This window comes from Enhydra lutris, unplaced genomic scaffold, assembly GCF_002288905.1.
Source record: "Enhydra lutris kenyoni isolate GAN:26980312 unplaced genomic scaffold, ASM228890v2 scaffoldscaffold31, whole genome shotgun sequence".
NCBI lineage: Eukaryota > Metazoa > Chordata > Mammalia > Carnivora > Mustelidae > Enhydra > Enhydra lutris.
Genome location: NW_019154115.1, coordinates 15,734,349 through 15,755,981, shown reverse-complemented (window position 1 = coordinate 15,755,981; position 21,633 = coordinate 15,734,349). Strand labels below are relative to the sequence as shown.

The window sequence follows — 21,633 nt, the reverse complement described above, 5'->3', positions numbered from 1 at the left end:
GGAAGGGAAGACAGAGGATATGCTTTGGAATGGGTGGTGGAAGGGTGGGGGCCAGAGGGGGCAGTTCCGAGGTGCCGGTCACCTTTGTCTCTTAATCTGGGTGATAAGCAAAGGCTGTGCTCCCTTGGTAATAATTCATCAAGCCGGGCACTTCGGACAGGCGCACCGCTCTGCGTGCAGGGCCCTCCTTTAATAAAAGGGTGACAAAAACCCTAACAGTCTGCCAAGGAGGAGGATTTTTCGTCTTTCTTTTCTCGACAGTGGGAGAGAGGGGCCGAGCTGGAGTAAAATTGACAGCTCTATTAATAAAAATGAGCAAGACCATCTCTGGGCCCACTGCTTAGAGACAGCGGGCGAAGTTCACTGCTGATGAATTCAGGGGCGGTAGGGGACATGTCAGTAAACAGACCATCCATATTTATTAAGCACCTCCCGAGTGTCAGGCACTTCTGACAGAGGGAAGAAGTATGAGTCAAGGGCCTTTGGACAGGTTAATAGAAAAAATCGGCAAGAAAGGGCCATGGCTCTGAATTAAAAATAGAATGCAAAGGTTTTGCAACACTGGACACTGGGTAACTTAGGACAGAACCCTTTATCTCTGAATGGACCAGACGTGTAGAGTTTAATGCTAAATACGCCCCATGGTCAAAAAATGCACTGATAAAACGTGACAAGGAAACAGTCAACATTTACACGCCTTGCCCTGTTCTACCGATATGTGAAACTGAGCACGGTAACCACACTTTACTGACACACTCTCATCTGACGTTGATCATTCCCCCCCCCCCCAACTTTTAACCCTATTCGTCATTTCCACGCCAGCAGCCCATGTGTTCCTTCACCAAACCCTCATTCTCTACTCAGCCTGTGCCTTACTTCCACCAAAAACTTCCCAGGTGGGTTCCAGGAGAAGGTGCTTCAGTGACAAAATGCCAACATAAAAAATGCACTGCGGTCCCATTCCCCACCCCCTGAGGCCCAGTGCTGACGTCGTTGAGCATTTCCAGAGACCCCTGACCTGGCCACAGAGCTCTGGCCTACCTCCACAGAGATGTCATCCCTTGTGGCCAAGCTCTGGCTGACAGCTGCCAGCGAGGCCTGCTCAATGTCCCGGATGCAGCGGTTGATGCCATCGATGGAGTAGTCACACTCTCTCTGTCCAGGCGCCTTGTCCCTGGAAGGAACAGGGCAGCTCAAAGAGATTCCTCAGGGTTTCAGTCCCAAAGCTTGCCACAGCAGGGTGGGTTGGGGGCCCCTGTCTACTTTCTACCACGTTTGATTGCTACATTTCAGGGGTGGATCTCGGACCCTTGCTTGGGAACACCCCTCTGCAGAGCCCATGCATTTCTTCATTTTTTTTTTATAACATTTTTTAATTTATTTTTATTTTTATTTTTTTATAAACATATAATATATTTTTATCCCCAGGGGTACAGGTCTGTGAATCACCAGGTTTACACACTTCACAGCACTCACCATAGCACATACCCTCCCCAATGTCCATAACCCCACCCTCCCAACCCCTCTCCCCCCATCAACCCTCAGTTTGTTTTGTGAGATTAAGAGTCACTTATGGTTTGTCTCCCTCCCAATCCCATCTTGTTTCATTTACTCTTCTCCTACCCCCTTAACCCCCCATGTTGCAACTCCTCTCCCTCATATCAGGGAGATCATATGATAGTTGTCTTTCTCCGATTGACTTATTTCGCTAAGCATGATACCCTCTAGTTCCATCCACGTCGTCGCAAATGGCAAGATTTCATTTCTTTTGATGGCTGCAGAGTATTCCATTGTGTACATATACCACATCTTCTTTATCCATTCGTCTGTTGATGGACATCTAGGTTCTTTCCACAGTTTGGCTATTGTAGACATTGCTGCTATAAACATTCGGGTGCACGTGCCCCTTCGGATCACTACGTTTGTATCTTTAGGGTAAATACCCAGCAGTGCAATTGCTGGGTCATAGGGTAGTTCTATTTTCTACATTTTGAGGAACCTCCATGCTGTTTTCCAGAGTGGTTGCACCAGCTTGCATTCCCAGCATTTCTTCATTTAACACTCCTGTTAACTGTATTTCTCGTGGGATGGCTATGATGCTGTTCCTTATTTCTGGCTGATGATGGGCACCTGCTGATCAAGCTCTTTAGATGTCACTGGCTTAAGCATAGGACCCTTATTATTTTTATTTTTTAACAGGTCAGGACTATTTCCAGGGCAAACATACTATACTCTCCACATGGCATACTACTCACAAAGTCCTACAGTAGGAGTTCAGATATTTAGTGGATTTCCCTTTATAAGGCATTAGGTAAGAGACCAGGCTGCTGAGTCTCAAAAGCAATCAAAAAGCTAAGTACAGCTAAGGAAAAGAACGCATTCCATGCTGTGGGGTATTAACGCTGGTCAACTTCAGAGATGTAACACCAACCTGGGGATTTTTTAGGTTCATACCATCATCAAGGAGTTCAGCGATGCTCAAGAGATACTGTGGGACCTAGAATATTCTTTTTGCCTTATTAGCAAAATAAGGTAACTTCAAATCCTGCTAAATAAACAGTGGTGTTCCCTGCCTAAGCTCCTAGGTATAGACAGTGGAGTACAATGGTGAGGACTGGCATTAGGCCCATCGGGTTGGGGAATACCCATGGGAATACTCCCTAAGTCCTTTCTGCCTGAATTCTCTCATCAGTAAAATGGTGGCCATGGCACTGTTCACATCACAAGGTTGTTGTGATGAAGAAATAAGGTAACACAGTTTCTTACATAGAGTGTTTAAGTTAGCTACTGTTGTGCCAAAGAGCCAAACAAGAAGATGATAATAACGATCGGCTACCTTGCTGTTAAATCAAAGTCCTGTTGGGCTTATCTTCCTTCTGCCCTGTTCCGATGCAGGCACCTAGCAATTTCTGGAGGAGAAACTCACCTGATAGAAGTGATGAGACTCTTGATAGAGTCAGACACGGTGTGTGAGTGTCCAGCTAGCACAGACCAGGTGGGCGGGTCTTTGGGGTTGATGGCCAGGGAGCGCGCAGTGCGAATGAGGTACGACGAACTCTCCAGCATGGTCTTGGCTGAGACCAGGATTGGTTCCTGTGCCTGGGAGCCCTGGGAACAGACAGCATAAGGGGCAAGGGCGAAATGCTCAGATTAAGTGAATCAGTTGGGCTCTGGAAGTTCCTGTTCTTTATCCAATCACTCCCTGTGTTCTTCAGAAAGAGATTCAGGGTGAGGAAACCATGGAGGCTGGTTCACACAGAGCCTGGATAGCGAGCACTTGAGTCCACGTTCTCTCTTAAATATCATTTGTGAATATGGCACATACCAAGAAAGAATCAGCCCCAAACCTGGACACAGAGCTTGTTCTTAACACATAAAGCTAACACATTACCACTTAAGTGATGGGCATACCTTGAGTTTCATGAACTCTGTGCACATATCGTCATTGGCAACATAACACCCTATAAGACAGAGCCTTTGGAGTTCTTAACTGTTTGTGCTCATTTGGTGCCACACAGACTAGCCAAAGACCCCAATATTACCTTTGCTGCAAAGACTGCCTACCTCGGAGCTGATCTGGGCAGGAATGCTGACAAACTCAGGGTTGGAGGCGAAAGCTGTCAGGTTCTCCACAGCTTCGATCAAGGGTGCGGTGGCAATGCGACACTTATTGCGGTTGTCTTCGGAGAAATCCCCATCCAGGGCCTGGTGGGAGGAAACATGGAGACATGATCCATGCAGATGCACAAACCACTCCTGGCCACCATAAGAACGGTGGTTTTATGGGAAGAACTGGAAGAACGTGGTTTTATGGGAATACTGAAAGTGTTTGGTGAATTCATTAAAAAATAAGAACTAATGGGAGAGATCAAGCCATCTAGCAGAGTGACTCAGTTAGCAATCATAAGAAATCAAGTTTAATATGTGGCTCCCATGGCAGCTGACCTCAAAGTCCATTGACTTCCCACTCACATGACCTTGCAGCTGAACCATTTTCTTCCCCAATTCGGGCTCTTCCCCTCCATTTTCACTTTAAGTCTATTCCCTCCCAAATTATAAAAATACTTTACATTGCATAGAACTTTCAACTTTTTCTAACTTTTACTGGATACCCCTGAACGAATAACGGAGGTGGGGCTTCTGAATCTGCCATTTTGAAATGAACAAAGTGGAATCCATTGGGAAGGAATGGACTAGAACTATCCCGAACAATATGGACAAATCCCATAAACATAGTATTTACAGAAGCCAGACATAAAAATGTACCTAATGTAAGATTCCATTTACACCAAGTCCAAAAAGAGGTGAAACTAATTTAAGATGTTAGCAGTCAGGTCACCCTTCAGAGCAGGTAAGACTAAGGGGTCCAAAGGAGGCTTTTGGGGGCCGGTCATGTTCTAGTTCTTGATCTGGCTATAGTTACCTATGTGTATTCAACTTTAGTTTACTGAGATCTACACGTATGATGTGTGTTTTTGTCTATCCATCTTGTGCTTCAATAGCTTTTTAAATAAATAGTAGCAAAGGAACACAAGGGCACTGAGTGATCAGTCAGATTGCTGATTAATGACCGAGACGAGGAGAATCCAGGAACACAGCCTGTGGTTCATGAAAGGCTGCCTAGCAGGGGGCTAACACTTGGACCTGAGGTTCCCCAACCCCAGACCCCATCTCCTGAAGAACAAGACTGTTAGAACCTACAGCCTGTGACATGGATATAGCATCCCTTCCTCCCAGCAAAGGGCTACATTCGAGAAGGCAGTTATATCTGTGGAAGAATATAAATTTCCCTGCTAAATGACCAATTAAACTTTTAATTCAACTGTTATGAGCAATATGTAAAAGCCAATTTAGACAATTAGTGAACAAAAAACCAGAGGCCCCAGCATTCTGAAACAAACCAGATCCGAGATGAAAGCGTTTCTATTTTTCAGGAAGGCAAGAGTAGGCAGGCACGTATGCTTTAAAAGCTATTTCTGAATAACAACTACATTCCGATCAAGCTTTGGCAGCTCGGGACAATAATTACACATCCCGCTGCACTAATATTTTTCAGAGGAATTCCTACGAGCCTGGCTCATTTCCCATCTTCACTAATACCATGCATGGCATGCCTCTGCTCAACTGTAGACACTGACCTCTCCTCTAACCTCACCAATTCTGCCATTCTTTCAACCCAACGGCAACCCTACAGGCTATTTCTTGCTCACACGTATGGCCTCCGTTCTAACTGCCATTCACATGCTTAGTAAATGTGAAGTTAGCACCTGTGACCCACACTGTGTCTAGTCCTCAAATCGTGCTGCATCATCAATGTCATTGACTCCGTGAGGTCAGGCCCCACCAGGCTTCAGAGCAATCTGCGAATACACTGGGAGACAGCGTGGGTGCTACCCAGCAGGAACCCAACAGGGGTGGCCCCAGCACAGCAGGAAGATGGCAGCAATGGACTTCAGTGTCAAAGGAACTCAAATCCTAGCTGCACCAGTGGCCAATCACACCCCATTCAGATGGGATGAGGTGGCTTCTAGCTCAATGGAAGATGACAAGCCTCCCCTTTGTGCTGTTCCTTCCTCCTGTTCTTACCTCCCCAGACTCCTCCCATCCTCTTTCCTACTTTCTACAACCCTCTCAGCCTCTTAGGAAGGCAGGCATCTGGTTGAGCCACCAACTTTACTTGAACTTCTTCAAAATGAAAAGAGGATTAGCTGAGGTAAATCCCAAGGAACGGTTTTCCAATTGTGCAGTTTCATGAACTGTGCCAATAGTTGAAGAAAGGATATATATTTTTGAGTCTGGGCACTAAAGCCATGTATCCCGCAGTGCATGGCTATTCATGGCACAGCATCTTGAATAACATGGAACAGAACACTGAGCTACAGCAACCACTTCTGTTCATTTTCAAAAAAGGAAAAGCTGTTTCCACTAGAGGTAGCACTTAGCATCAGAAAGGATGGCTTATGGAGATACTATGTCATTTCTGAATGCTGCTTCCGCTTTAGGGATGGTTGAGCCACCCAGGTAAACTGAATATGCCAATCTGCTCACTGGTGACATTTCAGGTCTACATGGGAGTTTTTATGTAGACATCCCCTGTCACAGAATGTCCAGCATAGCAGCTACAACAATGGAGGGGTAAATTCAATTAGCCAAATGCTGGGAGCCCGTTAGGACAAGGATCCTCTGGACCCCTGGGCCAGCTCCTTTGAATGTTCCCTTAGCAGAATCTCACAGGAGTCTAGGAGAAACAATTTCTGCATGGGTACCACAATCAGATCCACAGACTTTGGGGAGTTGGAAGGGACCATAAGATCTTAAAGACTTGGGACTGTAGTTCCAAATCCCCAACATTCTAGATGATAAAACCAACATCCAGAAAGTGGCATGCTATCCAAGCTCATGCCTCAAGCCACAATCCAAGACCCCTGGCTCCCTTCTCTCCTGACCTTAGAAAAAGGCAGTGAGAATCGGTGTAAGAGAAACCCAAGAAGTTTTCCGCTTTCTTTTTCTTCTAGAAAAAAACCTCCTTTACCAATCCAAACCTAAGGATGACCAAGCAGACATACTTAATAGTCAAGTCAAAATCAGTTACTGAGCTCTGATCTGGTATCTTTGGTAAACACTGGGTATGCTCCATCCCCAAATTGGAGCTTCATCCCCGCGGAGAGCGGCAAGGCCATCCCTCCACTTCTCAGAGACACAAAAGCTGTTGTACAACTTCTACCTGGCACCCACCTAAGCAAGTGCACACGGGAAATAGTACTGCACTCCACCCATGGGACTCGGGTCTAGGTAATGAGCCACTGAAGCAAGAAAAGCCGGCGACCCTGTGTGGGGTGACCCATGGGCAACTGTGGGTAGGGGTCTGTGTGCTTCCGACACGGCTGGAGTTTAGAACGTTCTGCCTGGGAGGAAAGTGCGGGTATTTATTCCTGCTGAGCCAAGCTTTGGGATTTTAAAGAACGCTATCAGTAGAGGTTTAAGATTTTTAGGTAGACACATTCTAGTGGTGCTGATAACCCGCGTGAAGGTCTGTTCCTGGATATGTTATGATAGGATTCTTAACCATTTCTTAAAACAGGAAATCTCTTCAGTATATAGGATGGTGAACTACAGGGAAAGGACCAGTACCATTTTCCTATTAGTAGATTATAAACAAGGCTCGTTGTCCCCGGTGAACCCTGCCAGCCAGTGCAAATAGAAAAACCAAGCCCATTTCAGCCAGTTGAGGGGCAATGGGCTCATTTCTGTTCCTCGGGCATTGCTGCTGGCTCCCAGGGAGCTCACAGAGACAAGGCTTTCATCTTCCCCTCCTAATGGTCACCCTGCACCCCTCCTCTGATGTTCCCGCACAGGCCTATCTTTCAGGCCATCACTAGAGCTCATTTGCTACTGGGAATTGCAAAGAGGGTTTGACACCGCGAGGAGAATCTGAAAAGAAGAGGAGATCTTATCAGAGAGAGACAGGTCAGGACTTAGAGCAGGAGGAGGCACAAAAAAAAAGGTTTCTAGGAATTTCTATAGAACAGTTTTCCTTCCTTTTCTTCCTCCCCGGTCCATCTAAATATAGTCTGTTTCCTAACGATCAGAAAATGGCCAAGTCTGAAGTCAGCTAATGACACAGCAAGCGTCAACGATGTCACTCCCTCCTGCAGCCGCCGTCTTTCATCCCCGCCTCCCCCGACATGCAGGCAAGTGAACAGACCCAGGTGTTTCTTCTGGGTTAGTCTGGATTCGAACACCACGCTGGGGTGAGAGGAGGATTGAGACTGCAAAGGGGCTCTGGGATCTGGGTTTGAATTCCCACCGGCCACTCACTTGCTGGCTGGGGTGCCTTGGGAAAGCTACTTAACTGGCTAGTACCTAGTGTCCTGAGTGCACAGTGGGGGTGACAAGCACAGGGTGGTTGGGTGAACCGGAGGAGTAACATGCACCAAAACCTTGCAACAGGTTTTGTATGTTTGTACAGTTAAAAATGCGAGCTTCATTCATTTCGAATACTATGCACTATGGCGGTAATTAAGGTGAGCTGCCACCAGGATCCCAGGGGCACCTGCTCACTGGCTTTAATTTATTTCCAACCTGTCTTATTATTGTCTTCAAATAGGCAGGCTTTACTTTCTTAAGGCTCTTTGTTGAAGCGGTAAGGAAGTGCAGATGGGGCTAACGGGCCTGCGCTCCCCCCCACCAGCTTCCAGCAGCTGCTGGGCTGCGAGTTCTCCCCTTTGCTTCTGCCTGGCCCGGCCTGAGGATGGATTTCTCCACAAGGTTCAAGTGGTTCTGAGGAAAGTGTGAGGAAAATGACATGTGAGGAAAATGATGTGTGTAGTATCATGTCCTTTGGAGAGGACAGGAGAAGTCCCGTTACTCCAGGGCTGGCCTGGCAACAAAGCAGGTTGTCCTATCTCAGTGAATGTGACCATCCTTAAATAAGCGTGTCCCCGCCATTGGCTTTGCCTTCTCCTCTCTGGGTGTCCACAGAGTTGGGAGCCTGCCTTCCATGACAGACTTCTTTGGAGGCTTGGAAGGGGGTTCTGGACTCTGCCTGGGGCTATTTCCCTGCAAGGTCAGCTGCACAGCTGCTGCTTGTTCCCCCCTTGTGATCCCTGCTTGGGGCACACTGGATTTGTGGCTTTATCATACTCCAGGCCTGCCACTGCAGTCGCTTCCTCAGAAGGGTACCCTGCCCCTGTTCCTCCCTCAACCAGCCCATGGCCTAGAACATGGTATAAACATGGGGTGCTCTATTTGAAAAAAACAGATGCTCTCTTTCAAACATTCAAACAGCTATAAGCAGAAACGGAAATCATAGGATAGATGAAATGGATTTTTTAAGGTGATTTCTCCACAATTTCCCATTCCCTTTTCCCCTCCACCTTCTCTCTAGGTCCAGCTCTATCTACCGACAATGGCAGACCCCCTACCAGCAATTCCCTAGAGCAAAGGTGCTCCAATCCACCCCATGGCAGCGGACCGTCTAGTAAACATAGGGTGTCTGTCACATAGGGTGTCTGTCTCCAAACACCGTGCCAAGAGATGCCTCACAGCCAACCTCTTCCACATTTCTGCCCCTCAGCTTCTCATGTACAGAATTTGGCAACCACCGTCCATCCCCCCACCCCAGCTAAGAGGGTTAGTGGAGACCAAGGCTGTTGGATTTTCATGGTAATTATCTCCATCAGAAAAGGACTCCTCCTCACGGACTTCAGTCAGGAGTCAGGCTTCAGGAGACAAAAGTCTTGGGAGAGCAGAGCTTAAATCCTGCACCCTTCTTTCCCCCGTGCCACAGGGGACACAGGGATCACTAAGACCTCTGTTCCGTGACCTACCTTGATGGTCTTCACTAGGTTGGCAGTGCTGTTGGCGACCTCCTTGGCTGACTGGACAAAGTGCCTCTTGGCCACTGGGTTGGCTGTCTTGGACGATGCGATGCGGCAGGCGTTGCACAGGGCCGAGGTGTGTTTGGCGACGATCGTGGCCGCCGACAGAACCTACAAGGCATGGAGCTGGGTTGGGGCACGCATGCTCAGTGCAGCAGGGTCCAGGTCAGAGGACTCTACCCCCGTCCTGAGCCCCGGATCCCTCTTCAGCTCACCTATCCAGGGCCCATGTGATTAGGCCATGTGTATCTAGCTCTGCCACCCCAAAGCCACACTAGGAAAGCAGGGGGCAGGATGGCTCAGCAAGAGAGAATAAACAAAAGATAAGGAGGTGCTGCTGGAGTAGCGCAACAGGGCTGGGCTCCAGAGAGCCTGACGGGAGAGGCAGCGGCCCTGCTTCAGGACCCCCACCGGGAGGCATTCGCTCCAGGGTCGAGGCCAGCACAGCCTGACCGAAGGACGGTGTGAATGACATGTGAAATTTTAGATTTGCTAGTAGCCACACTGAAGTAAGTAGAGAAACAAGAGAAATAAATTTAAGTAACTTAAGATTATTTAACTCGATATATTGAAAATATTTCATTCTACCAGGTAATCAGCTTCAGAATACTGAGATTTTACTATCTTTTCTAATCACACCAAGTCTTCAAATTCCAGGGTGCATTTTACACCTGGAGCCCATCACAGTTTGGACTGGCTACATTTTAAGTGCTCAGTGGCCACATGCAGTTCATGGCCACCACCCTGGAGTCCATGTCTAGAGGAGGAAAAGAGACATCAAGGTGCAACAGCTCCTTGCTCATCCACAGGGGGTTGGGCGCCCGAGTCGGGGGTCTGGGTCAGGCATCTCCTGGGCCCCACCCCCACCCCAACACTCTCTTGAATTCCCCTGATCCACTTTGCTGAGGCTGGTAACACTCCCTTGCCCTTAACTGGACAGGCAGGAACGTCAGGTGCCCTGACATCTTCCATGCCCGCTCTCAGGCTCCTGGGTAGGTCTGATAGTCCCTGTGTTGCCTCCTTAACTTGGGTCCTCCTCCTGCTGGAAGAACATTGGGCTCGGGGTTCACGGTGGACGTGGCACTCACAGGCTGCCTCTGGTAGCCCTATGGGCCGGTTCCCGTTCCTTTTAGCACACGCTGCTTGAGTAAGTCACTGGGATGTCATGCCACTCAGAAATGGAGTGTCGCACACATACTGTCTAGTTCTGAAATGCCTCTGTGGGTCTTTCTGGCACTTTGGATTCTGCCCAGACTCTGAGGCCTGACTTGGGGCCTCCGTCTCTGTGCAGTGAACCTTGACAGCCCTGTACAGAGCTCATCACATGTTCCTCTGTGCATCTCGGGTGCTGTCATCATAGCCTGAACACCCCACCTTCCAAGCTTTATCCAACGGAGGAAGAGCCAGGGCATAGAGGAGATCAGGTCTAACTTGTGTTGGCCCTTAGTGCTGAGCGCAGAACAAGCCCTCCACCTACATCCTCTGACCCGAATGAAATCATGAGACTCCTGGTGAATCTCCCAGCGATGACTTCATCCTACTGCCCACCAGCACCTCATTTCAAAGCACTGGCACATTGCCACGTTCACCACATTTTGCAATATCCCCCCTCAAGCTGTTATCCACAGGGCTGCATTGAGCTGGCTTTGCAAGATTGGGAAGAATGGTATTCTTCCCTAATTCTTCATAGTCTCCCACAATCCCCCTATGGGAGCTGAAGCACTCACAGACCTCACACCCTCGCCCCGTGGTTACCTGTGACGGGCTGCTGCCGGGGTCCACCAGGTTCTGGCAGGCCATCTGGATAGCCTGGTTAGCCCTGGCAAACTGGATGGGGTCCACGAGGCCCTGGTGACCCGCCTGGCTATTTGGATCAGAGATGCCCACCAGGTATGCAGCCTGGAAAGGGAGGAGGAAAGCGCAGTTCAGACTCTCCATGCTCCCAGATGAGCCTGTTGGGAATGACAGCCCAGCAGTGTGCAGGCCGTATTCTCAGCAGCTCCCTGGTGTAGGTTGGTCAGGGTTCTCTCACCGGTAAGGATTTAAAGACAGACAGGCGGATTGTGGCAGAGTCTCCCTCAGGCTTCTGGGAACAAAATCTCCCTGTTCTGAAGAAAGCCCCAAGAAGCTTTCCCGTGGGCCTGAACAAGGATGGATGCAGCCCTGTGTGCTCTGACAGCCTTCTTAGCACCATGAGGGTACCCAGTCTCAGTGTGAGGCTGACTCTTAGGCTGGCAGATGGGAGAGGCAGAAAAAAGGGGGTGGTGACCAAAGGCATGGACCCGGTGGGTCGGTCAACCCTGGAGCCTGCTATGAATGGAAGTTTCTCATCTCATAGCCAACCACATCCTTATTGTTCAGGCCAGTATATCCAGGAATAAGGAGAAGGAGTAAGACGGCTCAGGAAACAAAACAAAACAAAACAAAACAACTCCAGCACTATTTGGTCTCTAAGAGGACAAGAGGTTCTAAGAGAAGTTCTTCTCTTTTAACCATCTGGACAGTCAAATCACAGGGAGAAAACGAAATTGGTAAGGGGAATTTTAATCTTAAGTCATTTCCCATGAGATTTGAGGGATGAGATAAGGATAATTTCATCCCCCAAACTAGGGATGTTTCCCTTCAGCTCATTAAAATTTTCCAGCCTCAAGGTAGCTGTCAAATGATAAATCCTTCAAGGTAAATGCCGATAATTTTTGAATTATCAGTTCCATGAGCCCAATCATTACTATAGATGCACAGGACAGTAGAAGCAAAGCCAGGAACATGCCCAGTCATGTCTCTGCAGGATGGTTTCCAATTTTTTCTCCCTCTGATCCTAAAAAGAGCATGACTAAGATTTTTGCAGTTTTAAAGCCTCAGGAGGAACGTCAATTATGTAATACTCATTTTTTCCCCTGAAAACAACTCCTCCCTAAAAGTGGTCTTAAAAAAAAAAACCAAAACAAAGCATAAAAAACCCCACCCCAATCTTGCCTCTGAACACTTAAAGCTGGGCCTTCAGCATTCAGTGTCTCACTACGCTCACCAGGCTGCTCTGCTCCTGGAGGGTTACTGGCTGGTGCTATGCTGAAATGCCCCAGCCAATGCAGAAACCTTTACCATGGTTTCTAGGATAGTGGTTGGGGAAGGGGCTGCCGGTGGAGCTACCCCATGCATCCTGCAGGGACGGATCCTCTGGGTATCCTCACTGGAGCACAGGACAGAGGCAGAGGACCCAGGCCTTAAGGCTGGAAGGCCTGCATGAGGGGGCCTGGGCTCCAGTCCCTTACCTGGGCTGCAGCCTCTGTCAGCCCGCAGAGGGCCTTGGACGCAATCCCCACACACTCCCCAAAGGCAGGGAGGTCCCCGGTCTTGGCGTTCTGTGAGATCCCTGCCATCGACTCGCCCAGGACCTGCAAAACCACGAACCAGTGACATTCATGAACCAGCATTTCTTCAAAGGGTGCTACACTTCTAACTTCAACATTCAAGGCCACTTAACTTACACTATCTGCCATTATTTTTCTTTATTTGCATTAAGAGGAGATTTAAGGGAACTTTATCATTTCTATTCCACAGAGAGAAATGAATAATGAAACAATGAGCCTTTCATCTAAAAGTTATCTATATCTTGAGATGCCTTGGTGGCTCAGTTGGTTAAGCATCTGACTCTTGATTTCGGCTCAGGTCATGATCTCAGGGTGGGGAGATCCAGCCCTGCATCGGGCACCCCCACCCCCAGCATGGAGTCTGCTTGGAATTTTCTCCCTCTCTCTCTCTCTGCCCTGCCCACTTTATCCCCCCTCCCCCACTGCGCTGCCCTGCTTGATCTCTTTTTCTTAAAAAAAGAAAAAAGTTATCCAGATCTCAAAGAGGTACAGTTCATCTATACAGACCAATAAAGTAAAACCTATAAAGGGCATCCCACAGGTGAATGGTTTCAAGTGAGACCTGTCAATTCCCAGAATATAAAAATCATATATATATACACTGAACTGCAGATAGTCACACCCCAGAAGACAGAAGACACAGCCTCACTGATATTATTCATTTACTTATTGACAGTAAAATGTAAATATGTCTTTTTAAAAAGTTTGTGTATATATATATATATAGATAGATAGATAGGTGATCTGAACACAATTTCCTGAATTTTGTAAGCATTTCCCCGTATTTTGAAAATCACCGATGTTTTCTCAGAAAACATCACCGAAATTTTTCTCCAGATGTCTTTAAAATAACAGCCAAAAGGGACTTTAATATTCAGAACCCAACCCAAAGAGGTTGAGCACTCTACACAAGGTCACAGAGAAGGTCACATGGGCAGGGGCAGGACACCTGCCCCACAGCTGGTGTTCTGTCTTCTATGAGCCTCACCATGCCCCAAAAGGGCAGGTCCTGGTCCTACTTCCCAGGGTCACTGAGGATGGAATGGAAGATGCTGAACATAGCCCTTTAGAAAGACTATGGCATTGCCAATACAGAATTCTTCATTAATACACTATCTTGGATGGGGAAAAAAAATTCCCTAAAATTGCTTAGATATACAGCACAGTCCAGAGCATATGAAGACTTGAAAACCAGAGAAGTTAGAAGGTATCTGTATGCACAGTACTGTCCTTTCTATCACCCTGCCTCCCTCTTTAAGAAGGAAGAGTTTCTGTGGATCTAAGTGTCTAAGACTCATGCACCCTTAGGGAATCCAGAGTTCCATCAACAGTGCTGGAAAGAGGAAATTCTAGTCTTATCCCAGTGCAAGACATGCCCCTCTTGACATCACCGACATAGCTGTGTCCCCAAAGCTGATGTCAGAGTGATGTGGACAAACATGGACTTGCGCTCCAAGGACAGACTTGGTAACTGGCGACTGCTCCTTATCCGCGCGTCTCCCTTATATTTTATTCTAATCCAGTTTGGAAGCAACCTCAACAACTTTGATATTGCCATCATAGGTTCGTACTTCTCCACTTTAAAAAAAATCATTATTGCTCCATTAAGAAATCTTTTTAGCCTCCCACCCCCAACTGCTACCCACATCAAAGTAAATAAGAAGAAATAAGATGTCACTGAGTTAGGTTAAGATGTGGAAGGGGGTGGAGACAGAAACCATTGCAATATTTAGATTTTCCTACTCTTCCAACCTCCCAAAAGAACGTCCCATTGCTCAATTCCCTTGAGAATGATGTCATAAATGGATGGTCGGAAGCACACACAAGGCGGGGGGGTGGGGTCTCATGAAAGCCAAGGTCACTGACAGGCTTTCCCTTGCAATTCAGTCCTAAGTAAAAGAAATCCAAGATTTAATTCACAGTGAGACCCATCTACGATGTAGTATAAGCAGTGTATCTCTAAGCATTCCTTCTGGACTGCATCGGCAGGAACCTGGGGACCTGTCAGAAATGTACAATCTCAGCCCCACCTCTGATCTACTGAATCAGAAACTCAAGGGTAAGGTCCAGCCATCTGTGTTTCACAAGACCCCTAAGTGATTCTGATGCATGGTCAAGTTTGAGGAGCACCTGTGCAAAGGGCTCTACCATCAAGCTTTGTAATATATGCAACCACACAGAGAGGCCACAGGCAGGTTGACAAAGAACATGCTTAGACTGTAACCCACAATGAGGAGGAGTGTTACCAGCACAGACAGGCTTACCTTGGAGTTTTCCATCACACTCTCAATGCAGTCAAAGTAAGAGAGGTCACTCACGGGTTCATTAGGATTGTCCAACATCCCCTTGACTGTCTACAGAAGGAAAACACAATTTAAAAAGCAAGCGTTACAGAACAAGAGAAATTTCCATGTAAAATACCAACTGTCGACTTCCCGTCTGCATATAGGATTCTGGGCATGATCATTCATTTATTCACATTCTTGAGAGGAATTTAGGTGGTTTTACATGCGACTTTAGATTTCTTGTTAGCAACACAACACTGATGGTACGGAAGAGGATGTCTCAGGTGAGCTTGGATGGAGAGGAGAGTCCTGTTCACAGACTTGAAGGAGAAACATGGTATCCACAAAAGGGAGAGATTTTTTTTTTTCCTTAAGAAAAATCTAAAAGCGAATTCAAGGCAATGGTCAATTAGCACAAGTTCTCAGGAACTCAAAGGAGCTGACATTTCAAGGACTCATTAACTCATTTCTACCTGATGAGGAGAACCTTCAGTTTTCAATTCTGGAGGCTTTTATCACATAGGCATGAAAAAAGGTCACTCCCCCAAACTTCCTACCTGGATGGTTCATTCGTTTTTAATTCAAAATGTATAGAAAATATTCACTCCTATGTAGGAATCCACCAAGAAGCAGGGCACAGGGCTTGCTCCCTTTGTCTCCAGTCCACTGAAAATCACCTCTACTTCTCATGTTGTAGTAATCTCTGACAGTCACGTATGAGGGAATTTTCCAGGGGAGCCAAGTCTGGGATAGAGCCATCCAACCTCCTTCCCCGTGGTTGAGAATGTACATTCGGACCCAACAGCCTTTGGAGGCACAGCCAACAAAAAAGACACATCCACTGGAGTTACCAAGGATTGGGGGTGGGCGGGGTCATGGGGGAAGTGCTGAGTTACTGAGATCCCAGGAAAGAGGGCAGCATGAAGGAGTTCATTTCATTGAAGAACGTCCCCCCACTCTTCACACAATCAAAATTGTTTTGGTAACAGCAGTCCTGAAAGAGTCATAATTTTGGCAACCAAGCATACTGTCAAAGGGCAGAGTGTTTGTATCTGGGCCAATCTGATTTAGACCAAAAGTGTACGTATCGTGTTTGTGAATGTGAACAGAGCGGGATAGGATGGTAATTAACCCAACGTAGGAAATAGGCTCCATCGTTTTCGGGATGCTTTAGTCCTCAGGTAACAAGCCTCTTCTCACCTCCAGCTGCACTCACTGGCCAACTGCCACCAGCAGACTGGGCCTTAATCAAACCCTTCAGAAGCTGCAATCAGACCCCCTGTGGCAGGGAGGGTATTCCTGTGCTCATCATCCAGAAAACTAAAGGTACATTGGGTTCAACCAACCCATATCCTCTGAGAGATCTAGTTGGCCATTTCAACATAACCCGCACTGGTTAGGACTGCTCTACGTACAAGTGGGAGCATTGGTTGTCTGTTTACCCGCATACATCCTAGGGGTGTAGATGAATTTTCCGTTATAAATAAACCCTAAGTATGAATACAAATTGTGAAGCACCTACACTGTGTTCTGGGTCACTAGGGGTCTCACAGTTGCCTTGACAGTGTGGTAAGTGTTATTCCTGGGGTTTCCACTCACGTGCCCCCTATAGTGACTAAAATAAAACATACCGGAAAATAATTTTTACTCAACAGTAACATCTACCCCGGCTTCTCCCAACCATGCCCACATAATGACTCCAAAACTAGGTAGAAATGGCTCATCTTCAGCCTATGCCCAGGCCGCTTCCCTATTTGAAGTCGAGTCCTTTAAACAAAGTAACTGTCATCCTAGTGGAAAAAGGGGAAGCAGAGATGATAATGCCATGAAATCTAATTTTTCTTGAATTCCTCACCATTTGGGATTGAAACCTCGGCCTCTGTCGTCTTTCAGGAAGGCCATGAGGCAAGAACAGAGGAGAAGAAATTGACCTTGTCTGGAAAGGACAGAGAGTCGCACCATGGTCAATCCCTAGCAGCTTCTCTCGGGGCTTACCTCGAGCTCCCGCAAGGCATTATCACATTCCTTCTGGCCTGGAGCTTGCTGGGTGCACAGCGTGATCAGCTGATTGATGCTCTCGGTCACAGCTCTGTAACAGACATGGACAGAGGGCTTTTGTTTTGTTTTAGTTTATAAAGATCAACAGTAATTTCCCCAACAATATTTCGTAGGTTCGCCAGAAATACATGGAATTCAGTATAAAGGCTGGGGACCCGGTGAGAGCTCTTCGCCAAGGCTCTGAATAACCTAAAATAAACCACAACCAGCGAAGAAAGAATGCGCGTCCCCACGCTGCCTGTGATTACTCATCTGATTTCCCTTTAAAGTGTCCTAATGGTTCTTTTAGGAAAGTAGAACTACCTTTTAATATATTCATAGGAGAGAATTCACAGCAAAGTTGCAAATAGCAAAGAGATCGTATTAACACTGTTTCTAAATATTCTTCATTAGCAGCCCATAAGAGATAAGATGATCCGAGGCTATTTTGGATAGCCTTTGTATAGCTGGGATTGTTTTCTATATTTTAAAACATAGCAGGCAAAAAAACACAACAAAAAACAAAACAAAAACAAAAACAACAACAACAAAAGATAGCAGCCATACAACCAGTAAACTGCGTTCATGATTTTAAAATCTTGGCTTTTTATGAAATCCTACATGATTCGCTAGTTCCTAGAAGTTATCTCCAAATTATTCTTTAAAACAGCTCTTTTCTTTAACATTAATAGGAATTAGAGACTCATGATTTTATACGTGTTTCTGTTCTTAGCACCTGAGAAGCAGCTCAGCATTTTTTCTCCATTGGCACGGATTCCACCTCTCCCGAGCAGCCTCTGCTTAACTCCTGCTTCAGTCAGGCCATGGTTCATTTAGAAAGTCATGGCCCGTTCTGAGTTAGTTTTTTTTATAAGGTGTGAAATATGGGTCCAGGTTCTTTTTGTGTGGGGCGTTGGGGTGGCTTTTGTGGTAAGCCCGATCATTCTAGCACCTTCCATTTAAAAGGTCATTCTTTTGACGCTGCACTGCTTTTGTAACTTTGTCGACAATCCCTGGGCCATATTTATGTGGGTCTACTTCTGGACTCCATTCCGTTGACCTATGTGTCTAATCCTTTCCCAATACCATGCTCATATTAAATCTTAAAATTGAATACCCTTGTGTTTTAGCAATGAAAGAAGCAGAGATAGGAGAGAATTCCCTAAATGGATGCTCAAGTAAGTAGCAAAAACAACACTCGAAGCCATGACTACCTGCCTCCAAAGCCGGACCCACAGCCATTTTTCTGAATGGTCATGACCCATCTACACTCTGGCAGGTTCCTAAATTCTATTCATAGTTACTAACCACGGCAGCTAACCCTCAACTTAAAACAAACAAAAACAAACTAGAGCACACTTGCTGTTAATCATTAGCACTGCCTAATATAAGAGACATCTCATTTTATTAAACTGCTTTGCAGCTTCCCACAGAATATAAAATTAGATGGAAAATGATGTTGTCAATGTACAAAGGCAATCAGCTTAATTACTTGATGAGGAGATACTGCTTTGAATTTTAAATTTAGCTAGGGCGGATGGGAAGAAGAAAAAACATCCCTGAACTCAAAAAAGAATCCCAAAATAGCTGTTGTAAGATTGACTCTAGTGATTCATTTGTTTGGGGCAGGGGGGAAGTGCTTAACGAAGGTTTCATACAGGAGCACTGGGTTCTCTGTGGTGGGAAGCAAAACAGTAAAAACCCAAAGAACAGGACAGTCTCTAACTCTGGGCATCTTGGAGGGTGTGCTCTATGACGTGTTCTCCAGATGGGTCCCTCAGAGTCCAGAGCCATGTTCTGGGTGGTAGGCTTCCAGACACACCCCCGAGTGGACAGGCTGGCAGGCGTGAGCGGAACGAAGTGCGTAGAATACCCTTAACAGTGACAACGTGATCACATGGAGGGTATTTCCATGTACCACACAAGCGTTCCCTTTAGCTTATTTCTTTTACTGTTACCTGTTTATCTGCACTTAAAAAACAAAACAAAAAAAAAAAAACCTTGTTTTTATGTAAAGATTTGTCCATTAACAACTGTCAATTGGGGAATCCAGAGAATATATAACTACTTATTGTCCTCGTCTTTTATCTGTTTTTTTAGATGTGAAAATTTTTCAAATTAAAAAACTTGGGGTAAGAAACCCCAACAGACTAGTGGTTTGTGGTAGGATAATCATAAAAGTAAAAGCACAGGACTGAGGTCTGAATGAGTCACTGGGGTAATACTGATCCATGATTTAGGGAGCAGTATTTAGGTATAATTTATCCTCATAACTCATTTCAGAGTCTGGAATGGAGAGCCCAATAACAAAATAAGTGGCCCAGAGGCAAGGGGTTTACATAGACTTGACAATGAAAAATAGTATTTTTATGCTTCAAACTATACTAGTTGTAAAAAAAAGGATTAGAAGCAACTCAAATACGGAATGACAGAGGACTGACTGACTGAATGGATAGCCTACAGTGGGATTCTGGGTGCCTATTAAAAGTCATAATGCATTACATAGCATTCCTAACAGAGAAGAATATTCATGCTTCACTGTTAACAAAATCTACAAAACAGGATAAACTGTAGGAGCCCACAGCTGTAAAATTCAACATATATATGCTCAGAAAAAAATGACAGAATGACATGCCAAAAAGTTAGAGTTATAGCATTTTTTAAAGTGATTTTATTTTTAAATAAAAACATTTCAATAAATCCAATAAAAAATTATGATTTAGCCAACTTACATTGTCACAGAGGGCCAAAAATAGCAGCATCCTCCCTCTGTTCTATATGAATCTAAATAGGACTGAACAGCAGTTTAAAAATATTTTTCCACTTTTTAAAAAATGACTAAAGCCACATAAGTTTATTTTTTTAATACAAAAAAGTTAAACAACCATAATTCTCCTGTCTAGAAGTAGTGTTTTCTTGTGTTTCATTCTTTATCTAGGCATATCCAGCCACTCTCAATTTTTTTTTTTTTAGAAAACATTGGAACCTATAACCTTGGATCTTAAAAAATAAAAGGATTTCTAACCTACACATTGTTTAGTGTTCAGAGATACTGACTGAATTGATTCAACTAGTTTGGGAGCTCTGGAGGGATAGTCTCAATAGAGAGGGAGATGGGCCAGGGTGTGAGAGGAAAATCAACCAATTTGTGCTTCTGATAACCTATGAAGCTCAGATCGTCTGATAAGGAGCTTGGCAGGGAAAACACCAATATCAGGTACCTCCCTTCCTCAAGGGAGAGCGTCTTTAGGCAGGCAAAAAATTCACCCTGAATTTCACCCGTGCGTATTCCCTGGGTCCTGCTCTGTACAAGGTATGGCAACATAGTTTGTCTCTTTAGGAAAGCAAAGTTATTGCAGCCTGGCTGGGGAAGCAGGATAATGAACAGGTAAGACACACAGAAGGTAAGCCAAAGGAAGCGGTGAAGACGGGAGCACGTCAGACAGGCTCCCGAACCTCTGAGAGGCCAGATGCTCTAGGCTCACAGGGAGCACAGATGGAGGGCATGGGTTCTGCACAGAAGGGAGAGCTCGATATGGACTGCAACAATCGGAGAAGTCAGTGAGATCCTGGTTTGGATAAAGGGAAGAGAACATTCTAGAAGAGACTAACAGATGGACTAGTTTATATTTTTCTGTGTCACAGTGTCAAAGAACTGCTTGCTGGGTCATCCCTTTTCACTGTCTCTGGAGACAGGAGGACGCCTGGCTGGCAGGAACCTCAAAACAAAGGACAGCCCAGGAAGAGGAATCGCCTGCAAAGTTCTAAGAAAGCCTCAGGGGACAGGAAAGCAGCAGCAGAGAAACTGGCTGTGTCCCAACGATGGCAGTGGGAGCCAGGGCCGTGAAGTCTCAGCCAGGGAGTCCTTCTGGTCAGCGTGACTGTGCGTGAGCAGTGGTACAGGGGAGCTGCTCAGAGGTAGGACGCTCCCTCCTTCTTCCAATGCGACCTGGTTTTCCATTTCTTTGACGAAGTTCAGGGAGCACTGGACCAGCCCCTGGCCAGGGAAAAAGCTGAGGAATAGTTGACAAAGGGTCTCCAGCTCCACCCAAGTCTTCAGAAGGGAGTCAGAGCTCAGTACTTACACAGGAACAAGCTGGGCACTGAACGGAAAATGACTTCGTCCCCACTCAGCATCAGAAACCAAAGGACTGGGCTCCTCGTGTACCTGGGCTCCGATGCAGAATGAAGAGCAGAGGGAAAGGGGATACTCAGCTGCTTCTCCAGAGATCAGTCTTTTTTCTCAAAGCAGGAAGAATCATGGAGACCATCAAGAACAAAGGATTTAAGTCTGTGGACATAGGAGCAGGGCAGGCCTGCACTGGTCCAAGTCTAGGTCCCCACAATGGCATCTGTGGGGCCTTTGGGGACAGCCACATAAAACAGAGGCAGGGCTGGGCTGTCCCAGGAATAGGGAGGGCAGTGGGACTGAAGATCAGGACAACGGCAGTCAGATCCCAGCTGCTCAACGCCAAGGGCGCTCACGTGCAGGGCTGCTGCAGCGTCCAGATGGAATGAGGGGAGCATGGGGTGTGTGTGTGTGTGTGTGTGTGTGTGTGT

The 21,633-nt window shown here is 46.3% G+C and overlaps 1 protein-coding gene across 2 annotated transcripts in view; it reads right to left on the bottom strand.

The window, feature by feature from the left end:
* LOC111153217 (talin 2) overlaps window positions 1-21,633 on the bottom strand; it is a 194,397-nt gene that overhangs the window by 79,917 nt on the left and 92,847 nt on the right. For both annotated transcript variants that reach the window (XM_022512104.1, XM_022512103.1), the window contains exons 30-37: window positions 17,032-17,125; window positions 15,016-15,105; window positions 12,653-12,775; window positions 11,136-11,279; window positions 9,330-9,491; window positions 3,565-3,705; window positions 2,927-3,108; window positions 1,042-1,174 (exon numbers count right to left, since the gene is read on the bottom strand). In XM_022512104.1, the coding sequence (XP_022367812.1) occupies window positions 1,042-1,174; window positions 2,927-3,108; window positions 3,565-3,705; window positions 9,330-9,491; window positions 11,136-11,279; window positions 12,653-12,775; window positions 15,016-15,105; window positions 17,032-17,125 (1,069 nt within the window). The remainder of the gene's footprint in view (window positions 1-1,041; window positions 1,175-2,926; window positions 3,109-3,564; window positions 3,706-9,329; window positions 9,492-11,135; window positions 11,280-12,652; window positions 12,776-15,015; window positions 15,106-17,031; window positions 17,126-21,633) is intronic.